Below are 16,855 nucleotides of genomic sequence, written 5' to 3' on the forward strand. Positions count from 1 at the left end.
TGTCCCTCTCCTCGTCCTCCCCTTCCTCAGTAGCCCATGAAGCCTATAAAGCCCTTTACTGTCCGGGTCCAGCCTATTTGTGTGACCGTGTCACCCTGCCCAATGAAGCAACTCGGGCCTTAAGGTCCTCTAAGCAGGCCCCTCTCACAGTCCCACCACCCTCACAAGCACAGCTGGTGGGAACGAGAGAAAGGGCCTTCTCTGTGGTGGATACCCAGCTTTGGAATGCTCTCCCTAAAGAAATCAGACAGGCGCCCTCTCTAGCTAACTTTAGGAAAGAACTAAAAACCTGGATGTGGAAGCTGGCTTTGGAAAACAGTTAGCTACTTTTCATTATGATAATGGTCTTATAAATACCTATTGGTTTTTAACTAGTTTTGCCTCCAGTGCAGTGCAATATGTTTTTAAACCCAGTAAAAAATTTAACCTGCGTATTTATTGGGTTGCTGTGAGTTTTCTGGGCTATATGGCCATATTCCAGAAGCATTCTCTCCTGATGTTTCACCTACATCTATGGCAGGCATCCTCAGAGGTTGTGAGGTCTGTTCGAAACTAGGCAAGTGGGTTTTATATTTGTGGAATGTCCAGGTGGGGGGGAAAGCTCTTGTCTGTTTGATGCATGTGGGAATGTTGCCATTGGCCAGCTTGATTAGCATTGAATACCATTGCAACTTAAAAGCTTAGCTGCCTCCTGCCTGGGGGAATCCTTTATTGGAAGGTGTTAGCTGGCCGTGATTGTTTCATTTCTGGAATTCCCCTGTTTTCTTTTAGTGTTGCTCTTTATTTATTGTCCTGATGTTAGAGTTTTTTAAATATTGGTAGCCAGATTTTGTTCATTTTCATTGTTTCCTTCTTTCTGTTGAAATTCTCCACATGCTTGTGGATTTCAGTGGCTTCTTTGTGTAGTCTGACATGGTGGTTGTCAAAGTGGTCCAGCATTGCTATGTTCTCAAATAATATGATGTGTCCAGGTTGGTTCATCAGGTGCTCTGCTATGGCTGACTTCTCGGGTTGACTTAGTCTGCAGTGCCTTTCATGTTCCTTCATTCATTTCTGGGTAATGCTGCATTTGGTGGTCCTGATGTAAAGTTGCCCACAGCTGCACAGTATACAGTAGACTCCTGCAGAGGTGAGAGGATCCCTCTTGTCCTTTACTGAACGTAGAATTTGTTGGATTTTCTTGGTGGGTCTGTAGATAGTTTGTAGGTTGTGTTTCTTTATCAGCTTCCCTATTCGGTCACTGGTTCCCTTGATGTATGGTAAGAACATTTTTCCTCTGGGTGGATCTTTGTCTTGACTCTCATAGCTTTTTCTCGGTCTTGCAGCTCTTCTTCGTGACCTCATCCTCCCCTACGAGCCCACACGGTCCTTAAGATCTTCCAGGGATGCTCTTCTCTCGCTCCCACCCCCATCTCAGGTGCAGTTGGTGGAGATGAGAGAAAGGTCATTCTCAGTGGTGGCCCCTCGTCTCTGGAACTCCCTCCCCAGGGAGATTAGACTGGCACCCTCGCTATCCACATTCCGTAAGCAACTAAAGATGTGGATGTTTCGTTGTGTATTCGACTGGCGACTCCTTTGACAGATGGTCTCTAATCATGACCTGAATCCAATTTCCTATATTTGATTACTACATTTTGAGTTAAGCTGAAATGATCCTTGTATTGTCAAAGGCTTTCATGGCCGGAATCACTGGCTTGTTGTAGGTTTTTTCGGGCTATATGGCCATGTTCTAGAGGCATTCTCTCCTGACGTTTCACCTGCATCTATGGCAAGCATCCTCAGAGATAGTGAGGAAATGATCCTGTTTAATTCCTCTATTCCTATGCTACTATATGTTCTATCCACCTTATTGACCAGCCTATCCTTTAACTAGTTTCGCATATTGGCCCCCTCCCTCCCCACCCACCCAAAATGAGTCTGTTAGAATCATAGAGTTGGAAGAGACCTCATGGGCCATCCAGTCCAGCCCTCTGCCAAGAAGCAGGAATATTGCATTCAAAGCACCCCTGACAGATGGCCATCTAGCTTCTGTTTAAAAACCTCCAAAGAAGGAGCCTCCACCACACTCCGGGGCAGAGAGTTCCACTGCTGAATGGCTCTCACAGTCAGGAAGTTCTTCCTCATGTTCAGATGGAATCTCCTTTGTTGCTAATGAAGCTTGTTTATTATTGTTTATGCTGATTTGTGCTATTTGAATATGTTATTGTTCTGTATTTAATTGTATGTTGCCTTGGGCTTGGCCCTACGTAAGCCACCCGTGTCCCCTCGGGGAGATGGAGGTGGGGTAGGAAAATAAAAGTCTTCAACTTCTTCTTCTGATGTCTGTGGCCTGTGGAGCCCACTTTAGGTGATTCAGTTCACCTTGGAGGAGGTGGGCATCGCAGATTCTTATTGCTTGTTGTGTCAGGGTTTTATAGGTCCTTCTTAACTTGTGGAATTGTGCAGTATAATAATTTTCTTCAGCCAGCACCTTAATCACTCTAACTTGGACACCACCTCAGCCCTGTTGACTTGTAAATGCCTTTTTATTTTAATGTTTTGAGTGTTTGCTATCATTATATCTAGTAGTAAACATGTTCTAAATGTTTGATTTATATATTTAAATATCTAAGTTTGTTATTTTTGAGTTGTTCTATAAGTACACCTGATGTTGTTTATTTTATTGTTTATGATTTGATTTGTTTGTTATGTTATGCCGGCATTGAATGTTTGCCAATTTTCTGTTGTAAACCGCCCTGAGTCCCCTCGGGGAGATAGGGCGGTATAGAAATAAAGTTTATTTATTTTAATTGTCTGTTTTTTTACCTGGGTGATGGCTGTGCTTCTTTTTTGACCATCACCCAATGCTTATCAAGCTCCACAATGGCAATATTCACACTTGCCTCAAGCAGACCAGAGTTCTTTCTCCCACCCTGGACATCATTCCACAGATATATCAACCCCACTTGCCTAGTTTTCCAACAGACCTCACAACCTCTGAGGACGCCTGCCATAGATCTGGGCGAACGTTAGCAGAGAATGCTTCTGGAATATGACCATACAGCCCGGAAAACTCACAGCGACCCAGTGATTGTGGCCATGAGAGCCTTCGACAATACATTTATTATTATTATTATTATTATTATTATTATTATTATTATTATTATTATTATTGGCCATGGCCCCGCCCCCTCGGCCTGGGAAGCCCCGCCCCTTAGTTCCGGCCCCTCCCCTTGGCATGGGAAGCCCCGCCCCTTCACTCTGGCGGCGGCGGAGGCGGCTGCTGTCGCTGCGTCGCTTCCTTCCTCTCTCTTCGTCCTTTTTGGTCGCTTTCCTCCTCCGTTGCAGGACGAGCGGAGGGAGGGGGCGAGGGGAGGCTGGAAAAAGAGAAGGCCCACTTCTGGCCCGCCTGCGTGTGCCTCTCCTTTTTCGGCCTCTTGCTGTTTCCCCTCATGCGGCGGTGACACTTGGGGCGGCCATTTTGAAGAGCCCTGAAGAGGAGGAGGCAGCGCATGCGCAGGAGGGCGGCGGACTAGGCCGCACGCCTGCCTGCCTGCCGTCGGAGCGAGAGAAACAGAAGAGCTGAGGCGTTTGAGAGGGAGAAGGCCCGACGAAAGACGGAGGGAAGGAAGCCCTGCCTCGGCGGCCCTCCTCACGGGAGGAGGCGGAGGAGGAGAGGCCTCAGTGTCAGGAGTAGGCCGCAGCGGTGAGGAGGAAAAGGCGGAGGAAGAGGAGGAGGAGGAGGAGGCCCTTCTCTCCGGCCCGGCCTCCCGCCCTCGCCCTCCCTCCCCCGCCGCCATTGGGCGAATAGCCAGCAAATACGTGCGCGTCGCCCTCCCGCCGCCGCAGCAGCAGCATCAGGCCGAAGAGGAGAGCCGACAGCAGGCCCCGCCGCCGGAGCAGGCCTCGGCCTTGCCGCCGCCTCCTTCCCGCCGCTTCCACCCACCGCCACCGCCGCCTCTCCTGCTGCTCCTCCGCCGCTCCTCGCCGCCGCTCCCTCCTCAAGGGGAAGAGCAGCCTCTCCCCGCCATGAACCACCACCACCAGCAGCCCCAGCCCCCACCGCCGCCGCCCAAGCCCGGGGAGCAGCAGCTAAGCGAGCCCGAGGACATGGAGATGGAAGGTAGGCCCTGTAACCCCCCCTCCCCCATTTCTCATTAAGGCCTCTTAATCCTTTCAACTCTCAGTGGAGTACTTCTCTCCCCCCCCCCCCCCCACAATTTCACGCTTTCCAAAGGTTTTTTCCTTAAATAAAATCCAAATAATCAAAACTTTATATTTATATTCCGCCTTATCTCCCCCAAAGGGACTCAGGGCGGATTCCAACAAACAAAATGGCAAACATTCCATGCCTTGACAAGACCATAAATTCAACTACCAATGCAAATACAATAACAATCCAAACAAGTCCCAAAATAAACCAACCTCCAATTCAATGATAACAGAGCCCATCAAGTAACTTAACTCAACACAAAAAAACATTGACATGGAGAACAATTTACAGAAACACCAAAGGTTCATTTGAAATAAAATTAATAGAGTAATTAACCCTTTTAACTCTCAATGGATCCCCCCCTTAGATTTCAGGCTTTCTTTAAAACTCTTTCTTAACCCTTTCAACTAACAGTGGATCTCCCCTCCTTATTAGACCCCCATTTTCTCGCTTTCTGGTTCCCAATCTCTTATTCGCTGACTCTTTTCAGCCATGGCTGCAGTTTCCTCCCTCCCCTCTTTTGCCTCCCCTCATCCCAAATTGAGGTCCTCCTTTGGCTCTTTTTTTCTTCTTCCTCCTGCTTCCAATCTCTTGGGGAGGGGGAGGCTTCCACACAGCCATACCACTCAGAATGTCAAGGCAGTTAATCCTCAATATTTGCTTTGAACTGGATTATCAGAGTCCACACTTCCATATAACCGTGCTCAAAGAAAATAATACAGGATTTTATTCTAATGGAATGGGCCTCACACTCTTATTCACTGGGTGCAGTTTTGTCCCCCCTGCCACTTTTCCTCCCATCACCCATTTTAAGCCTTCTTTCAGCCTGCTGTTCTCTTACCCCCCCCCCCCCCCAGACTTTTAAATTCAGGCCCCTTCTACACAGCCATATCATCCAGATTATCAAGGCAGATAGTCCACATGATCTGGATTATATGAGTCTATATTGCCATATAATCTGGGCCCCTTCCCATATCTGCCTTGATATTCTGGGCTGTAGGACTGAGTGGAAGGGCCCCTAGTTCAAAGCAGAGAATATGGATTTTATATGGCAGTATAGAAGGGCCCTCAGTTCCCAGGCCTTGGTTTCCTCTCATCTGTTGCTTGCTACGGTTTCCCTTCTCCCCAGTTTACAACTTTTTAGACCCCTTCTGTAGTGCTATAATACAATCCAGATTGTCTGCTTTGTACTGGATTAGATGGAACTGTAGACTCATATGATCCAGTTCAAAGCAGATAGTGTGGATTATATGACAGTGTAGAGGGGACCTAAGACCTCCCTCACCCCCAAATGGAGACCTCCCCCTTTTCCTTCTGCTCCCAATTCCCCCCTTCCTTGAAATCTCACTTACGCTCCTTTCTCTGTCCCAGGTTTCTTCTCATCCCTTGCTGCAGTCTTCCCTTCCTGGCTTTTCCTCCCATCACACCATTTTAGACCTCTCTTCAGCTCTTCTCTTCTTGCCCCTAGTCTCTGTGCATCCTCTTATACACTTGTTTTCCAGACGTGGATTTCCTCTCATCCATTGCTGCAGCTTCTTTTCTCCCTGCCCCCCTCTTTCCCTCCCATCATTCTACTTTCAGACCCTCCTTGGCCATCTTTTGATGCCCCAGTCTATTTTTTTCCAGGGTATTACCTGGTTTCCCAGGCCTGGATTTCCTCTCATCCCTTGCCATAGTTTCCTCTTTCTCATGCACATGGGTTTCAGGTTCACTTTGAGTTCTCCCCTCCAACGCTATACCTCCTTGTCCCATCTACTTTTCTCCCAGGCCTAGATTTCCCCTCATGGATTACTGCAGTCACTCCTCCCTTTTCACTCCCTGCTCCCCAGTGTGATGTCTTCCTTGTCCTCCTTTGGTTTCTTTCTGTACTGCATGCTCCTAGTCATTTCCCCAGCCCTTTTTGGCAGCCTCTTATATTATGTTTGTTTCTAGTTTGCTTTATTGCTCTACAAAAGAAACTCAAAGCTCCCAGAAATCCTAGCCAGTTTACAAGCTGTTAGGAAATTCTGGGAGCTGAGGTCCAAAACATTTGGAGGAGCACAGTTTGAGAAATTCTTTTATCAATTGCAGCAGTTTCTCCCTTCCCTCCCTGTGCCTTAATTTTACCATCTCTTTCCTCTTTCCACATACTCCCCTTACACTTTTCTCTATGTCTGGGTTTCCTCATTGACTACCACAATGTCTTCCTCCCTGCACCCCAATTTCACATTTTCTCTCTCCCCCCCCCCCAATGTTGCAACCACCAGCATCTTTTCCCAGCCCTTCACCCTCTTCTCCTACTTTTGAATTTTGCGTTTTCCCCTCCTCATTCTCACAAAAGCATGCCAAGTCTCTAGCTTAGCCCCCCTCCCTTCTATTTTCCTGCCCCCTGTTCCAGTTCAATATTGCACTATATACCCACTTTCCCCCTTTTCCCTATTAGCCTCCTTCTCTCTTTCTTTCAGGCTCCTCCCCTCCAATTTCCAGGATCTTTCTTGCAGGCCCTTTTCTTCCTTTCACAGCCCAGTCTTCCTTCTAATTGAAACTGTAATTTCACTCCTCCCAACACAGGAAAAGCCTCTCCAACAACCTTGCATTTGCAGGCCCCTTCTGCCTCTATTGATTCTTGCAACATCCTTTCAGTCTCCTTATAAACTAGACTTTTTTCTTTTCCTTCAGCTCCAGTCTTTACTGTTCCATCCCCAACTCCCCCAAATCTGATAGTGGTCTGCTTTCCTATGCGTTTTCACTCTTCTGTACTGTGTATATGTAAATGCTTTGCTTCCTCCTTGCATTGATTGCCTTGAGGCTTTTCCCATCCTTTCCAGCCCCTCTCTCACTTTGCAGTCCTTTTCTCTTGGCATTTCATTCCTTCCAGTCACAGTCACCGCCTGAGTTTGCCTGGTAACTGCCAGCTCTGCATATTTCCCCTCTTCATTTGCCCTACTTCAAGATTAGGATTTTCCAACTTTGTAGCCCCCACCTCTAATCCGAGGCCCAGTCCTTCCTCCCTTCTGCTATCATCTCAATTTTGGAGGCATTTTAGACACTTGTTCTTTGACTATGCAATTATCCCTTCTCTGCAAGTCCCTCCGCCTTTTTTAATTTACAGTAATCTTACCATAGCTCTATGTTTAGCTCTTCATTCAGCCCCATGCCTGAACCCCGCAGCCACTTCCACCTCCTTTTTACCTTTATAGGTGAATATTATGCAGCTTGTCCTTTTTATAGGCCTAATGAAGCCACATTTCTGCTATCTTTTTGCATACAGATTGATGCTGACTTCTGGCAATCCTCTTGGAGGTTTTTCTTGGCAGGATTTATTTAGAGAAGGTTTGGCTATTCCCTTCTCCTTAGCTAGAGGACTGCGACTTGCCCAAGGTCACCCAGTGGGTTTCCTCATGGGATGAAGAGCTCTCCTTCCTAATTCTCCTCTTTTTTGTAGTTTCTGTCCTCCCTTTTTCTAACCCTCTCAGTTTTCATTGCACTCTTCTGTACTATTGCAGCATGGCAGTCTCTGATCTTTAATTACTCTAGTTCTGCACTAACCATTCCCTGCAATCCCTTCAGTAAACCTCCCTTAAAATTGTAAAACTAAAGTAAGGCTTAGATCACAAGACTCAATTTGATGCCCATTCTCCTGTTCGAGCTAGATAAATTAAGGTAGCTGAAATCATACTTCATTGCCCCCTTGTCTAGGGCCATAGAAGATACTTTCTGCTTTCCTCTCTTTGGAGAAAGAAAACCCACTGCCATGTTGGTAGAAACAAGAGAGGGCCTCCTACCACAGAACTAAATCCCATTGAAATTACTGAGAATTTGTTAATTCCCACATACTTAAACCTCATGAATTGCAACAGGCCTTCTTCCAGTCTGTCTGTTTGCTTGCTTGCTTGAAGGATCTTTTGAGAAACCTGCATCTAATTTTCCCCCAGAGAAGCATCATATTTGGCTCCCCCTCTATCCAGTGAAGGCAAAAGTTTTTTTTTAAGAGAATAGATTACATTCCTCTTCTTTTCTGGGATGCTGTAGGTGGGTTTTGCTGGATTGTTGTCAATGGTTCCTGGCCATGTGTGGCTATGAAAGGCACACTAATGTGCTGGAGACTTTATACATAAGAAAGTATATGGGAGAAAACTAGTGTTTGTGTATGTATCTAACTCTCAAAAAGGGAAAGGACACAAGTTAATTAGCTCAGTGCTTTTCAGACTATTTAACGCTGGGACTATAAATTATTCCCCCATCTCCTTTGCCAGGGGTAGTTAACACATTTTCCTTGATGGCTACAAAATGCTGAGAGCCACAGAGTAACAACCAAAGACTCAGTGGCCAGTGTTGATCCACAGACTCCCTCTTTGAATAATGCTGTTAGCATCAGCTCTTTTCAAAACTGGGGGGTTACTTCCATTGCAGAAAGCCATAGAGAGTGCTTTGGGAGGTGGGGGGAGTGATTGCTTTTTTGCATGACAATCTAAGAATGGGATGAGCAGGAGAGATGCATGACTCTTTGCAGTAGATGTATAATTGTAATAGTAAAGGTTTGTGTATGGGGGGGGGCGTTGTTGAAGAGAGTTGACTCTTGATGTGAGCAACCTTTTATAGGAGGGAGGCTGATAGCTCAGGATTGCTACATGTCCTCCCCCCCCCACACACACACACACTCACTCAGCAGTTTTTAAAACATTTTTTGTGTAAAGCCTCCAGCCTCCTGTTCCTATTGTATCTTCTTGCAGAAAGACAGTCGGATGAGATGCTCGCCATTTTTAATTGGGGCAGCAGCGCAACTGTGCCTCATACTCAAGGGTTATTTACAGAGAAGGCATCCGCCTTTGGTGGGGAGGGGAAGGGATGGTGGTGTGGGCTGAATCCTAGCTGCCTGTAATGCTCTTAAATAGTCACCAGGGCACTGATCCTGCGCAGTCATCCTAGGAGGAGGAAAGGGGGGGGGGGACACACACAACCGTCCTCCCTAAAATATGCGCTGGACCTCCCAGCCATTCCGCCACCTCTGGCTTTTTACAAGTGCCACAGAAAGCCAATGTGTTGACAAATTTTGTTTGTTTTCCTTTTTGTTTCCCACTGGGAAGGTCTCCGCTGCTTTCTTAGAAACTGCCAGGTTTTAAAACCAGCTCCTGTTCTTTATCTGTGTTGTCCAGTAACAAGATTATAGACTTGAGGGATCAGAAAATCAAAAGCATCCCTGTGTAAAAGCAATAGGTTAGCAGTGGCTGTCTTTAAGAATTATATCTTGGTTAATTTTTGTGCAGTTAGGTTAAGCTCTACAAATTGCAGGCTGGCCAACTAACTTTTGCCACTTATTGGAAAAAATGAGACCCTTTCCACATAGCTGAATAAAATCCCACATTATCTGCTTTGAACTGGAATATATGACAGTATGGACTCAGATAACCCAGTTCAAAGCAGATATTGTGGGATTTTCTACCTTGTTATTCTGGATTATATGGCTTTGTGAAAAGGCTTTTAGGATGCTTTTGTAAACGTGAGACTTCTACTTTTCAATGACTCTTTGTATTTAAACCACAACAATGCAACCATCATCAACATTATTATTAATCAAGTTTGGATTTAAATGTGTTTTTACATATCGTATGTAGAAGTCTTACATGTGAGTTTATACATAATGAGAACTGATATTTGTAGTGTGATTAAAAGAACTAAAAGTGGGTTGTACCATTTTAAATGGTGGGTAGTGGACTCATGTCATAGAATGCTTCCCCATTAAAACAAAATAGTTTTCTCATAATGTGGGGAAGAGGCAACTCAATTGTCTCTGTGGAGTGAGTTTTGTTTAGAGAAGCATTTTATCATATGAGCTGCTCTGAAATGATTCTGTCCCAAGATGGAGTTTCCCTGTATCAAGTGAGACTTCGGCTTTCACTAATTTGCAACATATTCAGAGATTTGTATGAGATATTGTCCAAAGATATTTCTTACATAGTGTGTTAATGTAGACTCAATTTGTGCAGTCTATTGTAAGCTGTTTTGGTTGAGAAAGGTGAGATATAAATATAGTAAGGAAGGAAATAAATAAATACAACCCTATATTATCCAGAAAAAGAGTGGGAACTTAGTGGGTTATTCTTCCTCACCTCCCTTTCTACTGGACGTAGGGTTGAGTGGCTTGGTTAATACTCTTAATAGCTAAAGAAAAAAGGTTCAGAGCATCTTGAACCATCAACTTTGATCTAGGCTCATGTTTCCAGACCCTGAATCCACTGGTGACACTGTCATATGGTAAAATGTCAAGAGTTCCTTCTTGTGTTCTTATACAAACTTTTTTTTGCCTGAAACTAAGTGTTCCAACTTTAATTTCTACTGTAAGTCTTATAAAGGTGTAGTTGGTAAACAAGAAGTGTAGTTAGGGAACACATATTATTTGCCCATTTCTAAGCTGTTGCTTGTAGTGAATGATAAAATGACATTTAGTTGGGCCCTGTCAAGGCACAGGCAATTCAGCATTGGGTCTCCAGATATGGGTCAGGTACAAGTGACTTTGGGTGCTTGGAGCAGGGCTTGAAATGGAATGTAGTTTCTATATGTTAGTTGTTGTCAAGGGCGATGTTCAGATTTACAGTTTCAGAACATAGAGGTTTCTTTATATAGCAATAATAATCTGCCATGAATTTGCCTAATCCTTTTAAAAAGCTTCATGTTAGGGCCAATGAATTCTCATATATCATAACTGCCTTTGCATGCCTTTTCTTCTGAATCTGGTGATAGTACGTTATAGTAGTGTAGCTAATTTTAACAGGTTAGGACAAGGACTTTTCATAGAATTCACAGAGAGAGAATTGCAAAGTGCCACGAACAGAGTTTCAAGGAACTTGAGTAGCATGAGGCAGGGAGAAGCAAAGGAAGGGCTTCATCCTATGAAACATTGAAAAAACAGCTGGAGAAGATGGGAGAAGACTACCTAAGGACAGGATTGCAGAGGTATGAGGTGAAACAGTAGTTTGGGCTAGACAAAGTGCTCAGTTTCACCAAAGAAGTGAGTAAAGGTATTTATAATTTGCAACTGAGCTCATCGGGGCTTTTTATCTCATGTGAGAGTGCTACACAAACTAAGAAGTCATCCATCCTGTTGACATTTGGGACTTCTTTTAGAAAGACCAAAGAATATACATAGTATGGAACACACTGGGATTTCAAACTGCTACAGTATGTAGGATTCTTCACACTGTTTTCCTGCAGTTAATACTACAAAGCTTGCCCTAGTAAATTTGTTAATGTTTTTCTGGACATCTTTCTCAAACTCCTTTTTCCCATTAGGGCAGTAGGAAATTTATTTTTGACACAGAGGTCCTTACTTTGTAGGGCCTGATTCTGTTCTCAGTCAGGTGTCAGCCAAGTTCTAGACTGCATCTAATGTCCTTAATTTCTTGTTGTCATTCAATTCACCTTTAAATAAAGAGGCAGTTTGTTGATTTAGCAATTTACATTTGCAGTGCCACAAAACAGAATAACACCACAAAGTATTAGTCAATACCTAGAACAAAGACCAAATGTTGAACATCAGCTAATGATTTCTAACAAAAAGTCAGACTTTTTAGCCTTCGTCTTGCTGATGACAGGCAGAACATGCTGTCAAAAAAGCAGAATTTTCCTTAACTGTAAAGAATTCAATCTGAATGGTTCTTATGGCAGTAGCTTTGTTTTGAACTTCCTGATGGTTAGAGCTGATCCATAGTAAAATTTGCTGCCTAGGAGTCCAGTGGAGTCTCCTTCTCTGGAGGCTGGATGGCCATCTGTCAGGGATGCTTTGTTTGTGTGTTCCTAGGATGGCCCCCGGAGTCTCTACCATGCGTAATCTTCTGACAATTCGTGTACTCTTTGACCATGCGCATATGTCTAGGTCACGAAAGAGGAACTGAACTTGGGGAACTGGGGCATATTAGCCCTCCAGACAAACTTGGAGGACTTTGCCCTCTCACTACACCTGGTTATGCCTGTTGTTGTTTGGCCCTCTCTAGGAGACACGGGATATGTTCTGGAGTCTTTTAGATCCATACACAGACGACTTTAAGGCATGGCAGGGGGATTCAAAATTTCATTGATGCAGGGGAGCTTCAAGCGTAGTACACTCTTAGAGATAGTTTTGGGGCATATCAGAGCAAAACAGTTGACTGCTAGAGATCCCAAAGCCCACAGAATTGACACCCACTGTCAATTGGGTGACAGTGGGTGTCATTCAGACTGCTTTGCCTAATCCTGCTCTACAGATTTTTAAAATTGCTTTGCTGATTGTGAGCAACAAGACTTGGCTGCCTGACGTCTCCCCCCCCCCCCCCCAATGCCTCTTGTACAACTGTTGCAACTTTAATGTTTCCAGTGTGACCAGCTCCTTAAAGGCACAAGACGTGTTTTCATTCCCCATACTTTGACAATATCTCTCTGGTTCCGGACTACCTGCCTCTGGAAGGCTCACTGTGTTGCAGCAATGAATCCTCTCATCCCACACATGTCTGAGAGTTGTCTGACCCTCCAAAACTAATGTCATCATTTCAAGAACAGTAACACCCCCTCCCTTCACAGCTGAAGTGAAAATACTATGGGGAAACCATTCTATTCTTGTTTAACAACCTATTTTAGATTGAACTGTCAAAAATAGATTCTGCTGCTTTTGTGTGTGATGCTGGTCGTAAAGATTATCTTTGGCTGGCTCGGCCCTAGATGTGTATTGCTTGGACGCCTTGTGGCACCAACTGAAGTGGCTGCATTTTAGAAATAAGTAAAATATTTCCTTAAAATAGAACCAGAGTTTTACTTTCATGTTGAACTTTTTAAAGGGGGAGAGGATTAAAGGGAGGTAGCATTGTAGGGGGAAAGCAAGAAGGAACATTACTCGTACTATCATCGCAAAACTCTGCTCTCCACTTTGATTTGGACCCCACTCTTAATCACTAGGCAAAAGGTGAATAATAAATATTGCAACTCAACAAGAGAGCTGAAACCAAATCACTTTTCAGCCCTGCATGTCTTGCACACAATTATTCTGGTTCCAAGTGTTACGAAGCTTTCTAGTCAAACGATTTAGTAAACAATTAAAAGCATTACAGTTTATTTGGAGACCTATATAACCACAGCAAGAAGTTGTTTGAAAAGGGCAGAAGCTTGTGACTATAGCATACTGAGTCTCACACTGCTAACAATAAACTGAAATTTTTGTGTACAGTCAAATTCCATTTTATTGTAGCAGCCTTTGACACTACATTGCTGTTCCTCAAGGTTACATGCATTGTTGTTACTGGAGGTCAAAGCAACTTTTATTTGCCAGGTCTAAACTTTGAAATGAACTCTCTTGAGGGAGAAAAGGTATACTTCATTCAGGGCATAGTGAGACTATGGGTTTTTCTCCTGCCAGACGCAGCACTGGGATGGTTTTAAGAGGATTAGACTAATTCATGCAGGGTAAAGTTCTCAGTGCTACTAGTCACAATGACTATATGTTGCCACCTGTATCAGATGCATATTATCTCTCAGGATCTGCCAGGAAGGTTCAGTTGCCCACGTGTTAACGCTTGTGGCCTTCTCACGGGCAACTGGCCTTTGGTTTCATCCTGTCCCAGTAGAACTGTGTGATGTGTCTCAGAATTGCAGTAGTTGAACCCGTTTGGCTAGATTTCCTTCAGCAGCACAGCAGGATGTTTGGAAGTTGCAGCAGAGGCAGGAGTAAACTGGGAATGAGCTCCAACTTGTCCTGTCTCTGGAATTTTTTTTAATTAACATGTATGATGGCTAGAAAAATAGACATGCCGATGTCATACAGTGTGTAACTACAACTCCCATCAACATCTGTCATTGTTCCCTAACCACATCAGTTGTTAAAGCTGGCCATGTTAGGTTGGTGTGCCAAGTTTGATCCCGATCCATATTTAATTGGGTTCAGAATGCTCTCTGGATGTGACTGAACTACAACTCCTTGCATTCAAGATCAATTCCTCCAGATCTGGCCATTACTGAAAGTTGGTCATGTGTGCCAAGTTTGGTTCAGATCTGTCATCGGTGGGAATCACAGGACTTTCCAAAAGTGGGGGGCATCTTGGAAATGACCCACAAACAGATGCATACACACCCACCCACCCACATACATATTTTCACTTTTATTATAGACTAACTTGGGTACCCAACAATGTCCAGGTTATTGAAAAAGGCATGGTTTGTTTGGGGGTGTTAGTTTATATCATTTAGTTAATTGGTAACACTATTTATTAGAAAAAAGCCAGTTTTTGATTTTGTTGTTTAGGAATACTCCCATTAGAAAATACATAGCAATGTTGATTAATTACAATTCCCAGAATCGTGGGTCAGTCCTCCGCAAACCCTCCCTGTATGCACAGCTGGCCATGTTGGGTCTGTGTGCCAAGTTTGGTCCAGATCTGATGTTGGCTGGGTCCAGTGCTCTCTGGGTGCAGGTGTACTACAACTTCCAGAATCAAGGTCAGTTCCCACCAACCTCTGCAGTATGTTCAGTTGGTCATATGAGACTAATCTGTGCCAAGTGTAGTACCGGTCCATTGTCGTTGGGAGTCACAGTTTCTCTGGATGCAGGTGAAATACAACTCCCAAATTCTGAGGGAAGTCACTCCCAAACTTCACCTGTATTCAAAGTTAGGCATGTTGGGTCTGTGTTCCAAGTGTGGTCAAAATACGTTATTGATGGGGTTCAGAGTGCTCTGGATGCAGGGTGAACTACAGCTCCCATGTAGGTGAGTCATTCCCCACCCCTCCAATATGTTCTGTTGGCCACCAGAGTCCTGTGTGCCCTGTGTGTTGCAAATACGCCATTGGGGGCTTCGGAATGCTCTCTGCATGCAGGGTGAACTATAACTCCCACATGGGTGAGTTAGTTCTCCCTCAAGCTCTTCCTGTATGTTGTGTTGGTCACCAGGGTTCTGTGTGCCATGTTTGGTCCAGATCCGTCATTGGTGGGGTTCAAAGTGCTGTGGATGCAGGGTGAACTACAACTCCCACGTGGGTAGACCGGTCCCCCCACAAATCCGGCAGTATATTCTGTTGGTCATGGGGGTTTTGTGTCCAAAGTTTGATCCAGGCCTGTCATTCATGAGGGTTGAAGTGGTCTGTGAAAGTGGGTGACGGTACTGCAATCCTATTGTCTGTGGTCCATCGTACCCCAACCCTCACCAGGACAGAAAGTGGAGAGTCTATGTGGCAAGATCGGTCCAAGTCCATCGTTTGTGGGGGTTGCAGTAGTCTGGATGTGGATGGAGGTACTGCAAATCCCATCACCCGTGGTCCACCCCCCCCCCCCGAAAAACCACACCAGGATTTAAAGTGGGTCATGGGGGTCTGTGTGGAACGTATGGTCCAGGTTTGTCATCCTTTGGAGTTGCAGTAGTCTCTGGATGTGGATGAAGGTACTGCAAATCCCATTATTCATGGTCTGTACTCCCCAAACCGCACCAGGAGGTAAACAGGGTCATTGGGGTGGGGGGCAAGTTTGGTCCAGGTCCATCAGGAAGTGAGTGAACGTACTGCAAATCCCATCATCTGTGGAAAGTGTGGTGCAGATCCATCGTTGAATAACTCCTGTAAATCAAGGTCAATTCCCCCCAAACCTCTTGTTCAGTTGCTGATCAATTCCTGTTTCCTGTGTGCCATAGGAAAGGGTTAAGGGAAAGACAGTGGGTGGGGCCATGCAAATTCCACACTAATGGAGAAAGGAACCTTGTGATGTCCATTCTGGAGGATAACAGAACATATAGGATGGTGGTTCTCAACCTTCCTTATGCCGTGACCCCTTAATACAGTTCCTCATGTTGTGACCCCAACCATAAAATTATTTTCGTAACTATAATTTATAATTTATTTTCGTAACTATTTTCGTAACTTCATAACTATAATTTTGCTACTGTTATGAATCGTAATGCAAATATCTGGTCCAATGAATGCATTTTCATTCATTGGACCAAACTTGGCATGGATGCTCAATATGCTCAAATGTGGACACTGGTGGAGTTTGGGGAAATAGACTTTGACATTTGGGAGTTGTAGTTGCTGGGATTTATAGTTCACCTAGAATCAAAGAACCCCTTGAACTCCACCAATGATGGAATTGAACCAAACTTGGCGCACAGAACTCCCATGACCAACAGAAAATACTGGAGGGATTTGGGAGGAATTTACAGTTATTTAGGAGGGATGTAGGTCACCTACCTCTAGAGAGCACTGTGAACCCAAACGACTTTGACACAAATACCTGATACGCCGAAATTTGAATACTGGTGGGGTTGGATGTTGTCATTTGGGAGTTGGAGTTGCTGGGATTTATAGTTAACCTGCAATCAAAGTGCATTCTGAACTCCATCAATGGAAACTGAACCAAACTTGACACACAGAACTCCCATGACCAACAGACAATACTGGAAAGGTTTGGTGGGCATTGACCTTGAGTTTGGGAGTTGCAGTTTACCTACATCCAGAAAGCACTGTAGACTCAAACAATGAAGATTCACTATCTGTAACCAAAAAGGAAGAGAAGGACAGATGAAGAGATCTTCAGCCTTCTCTGCAAAAGGGCTTCCTAAGACCATCAGAAAAATCTGTTTTCTGATGATCTTTGGTGATCCCTCTGACACCCCTTGCGACCCCTCCATCAAGGGTCCCAACCCCCAGGTTGAGAAATGCTGATCTAGGATGAAATTT

General features: G+C 44.6%; 1 protein-coding gene across 2 annotated transcripts in view; it reads left to right on the forward strand.

Moving 5' to 3' along the window:
• Positions 1–3,221: 3,221 nt before the first annotated feature.
• Positions 3,222–16,855, forward strand: part of LOC132781957 (ubiquitin carboxyl-terminal hydrolase 7) — a 52,978-nt gene continuing 39,344 nt past the window's right edge. For both annotated transcript variants that reach the window (XM_060786546.2, XM_060786547.2), the window contains exon 1: positions 3,222–4,102. In XM_060786546.2, the coding sequence (XP_060642529.1) occupies positions 4,009–4,102 (94 nt within the window). In that variant the 5' untranslated portion in view covers positions 3,222–4,008. The remainder of the gene's footprint in view (positions 4,103–16,855) is intronic.

Source organism: Anolis sagrei, chromosome X, assembly GCF_037176765.1.
Source record: "Anolis sagrei isolate rAnoSag1 chromosome X, rAnoSag1.mat, whole genome shotgun sequence".
In the NCBI taxonomy this organism is placed as follows: domain Eukaryota; kingdom Metazoa; phylum Chordata; class Lepidosauria; order Squamata; family Dactyloidae; genus Anolis; species Anolis sagrei.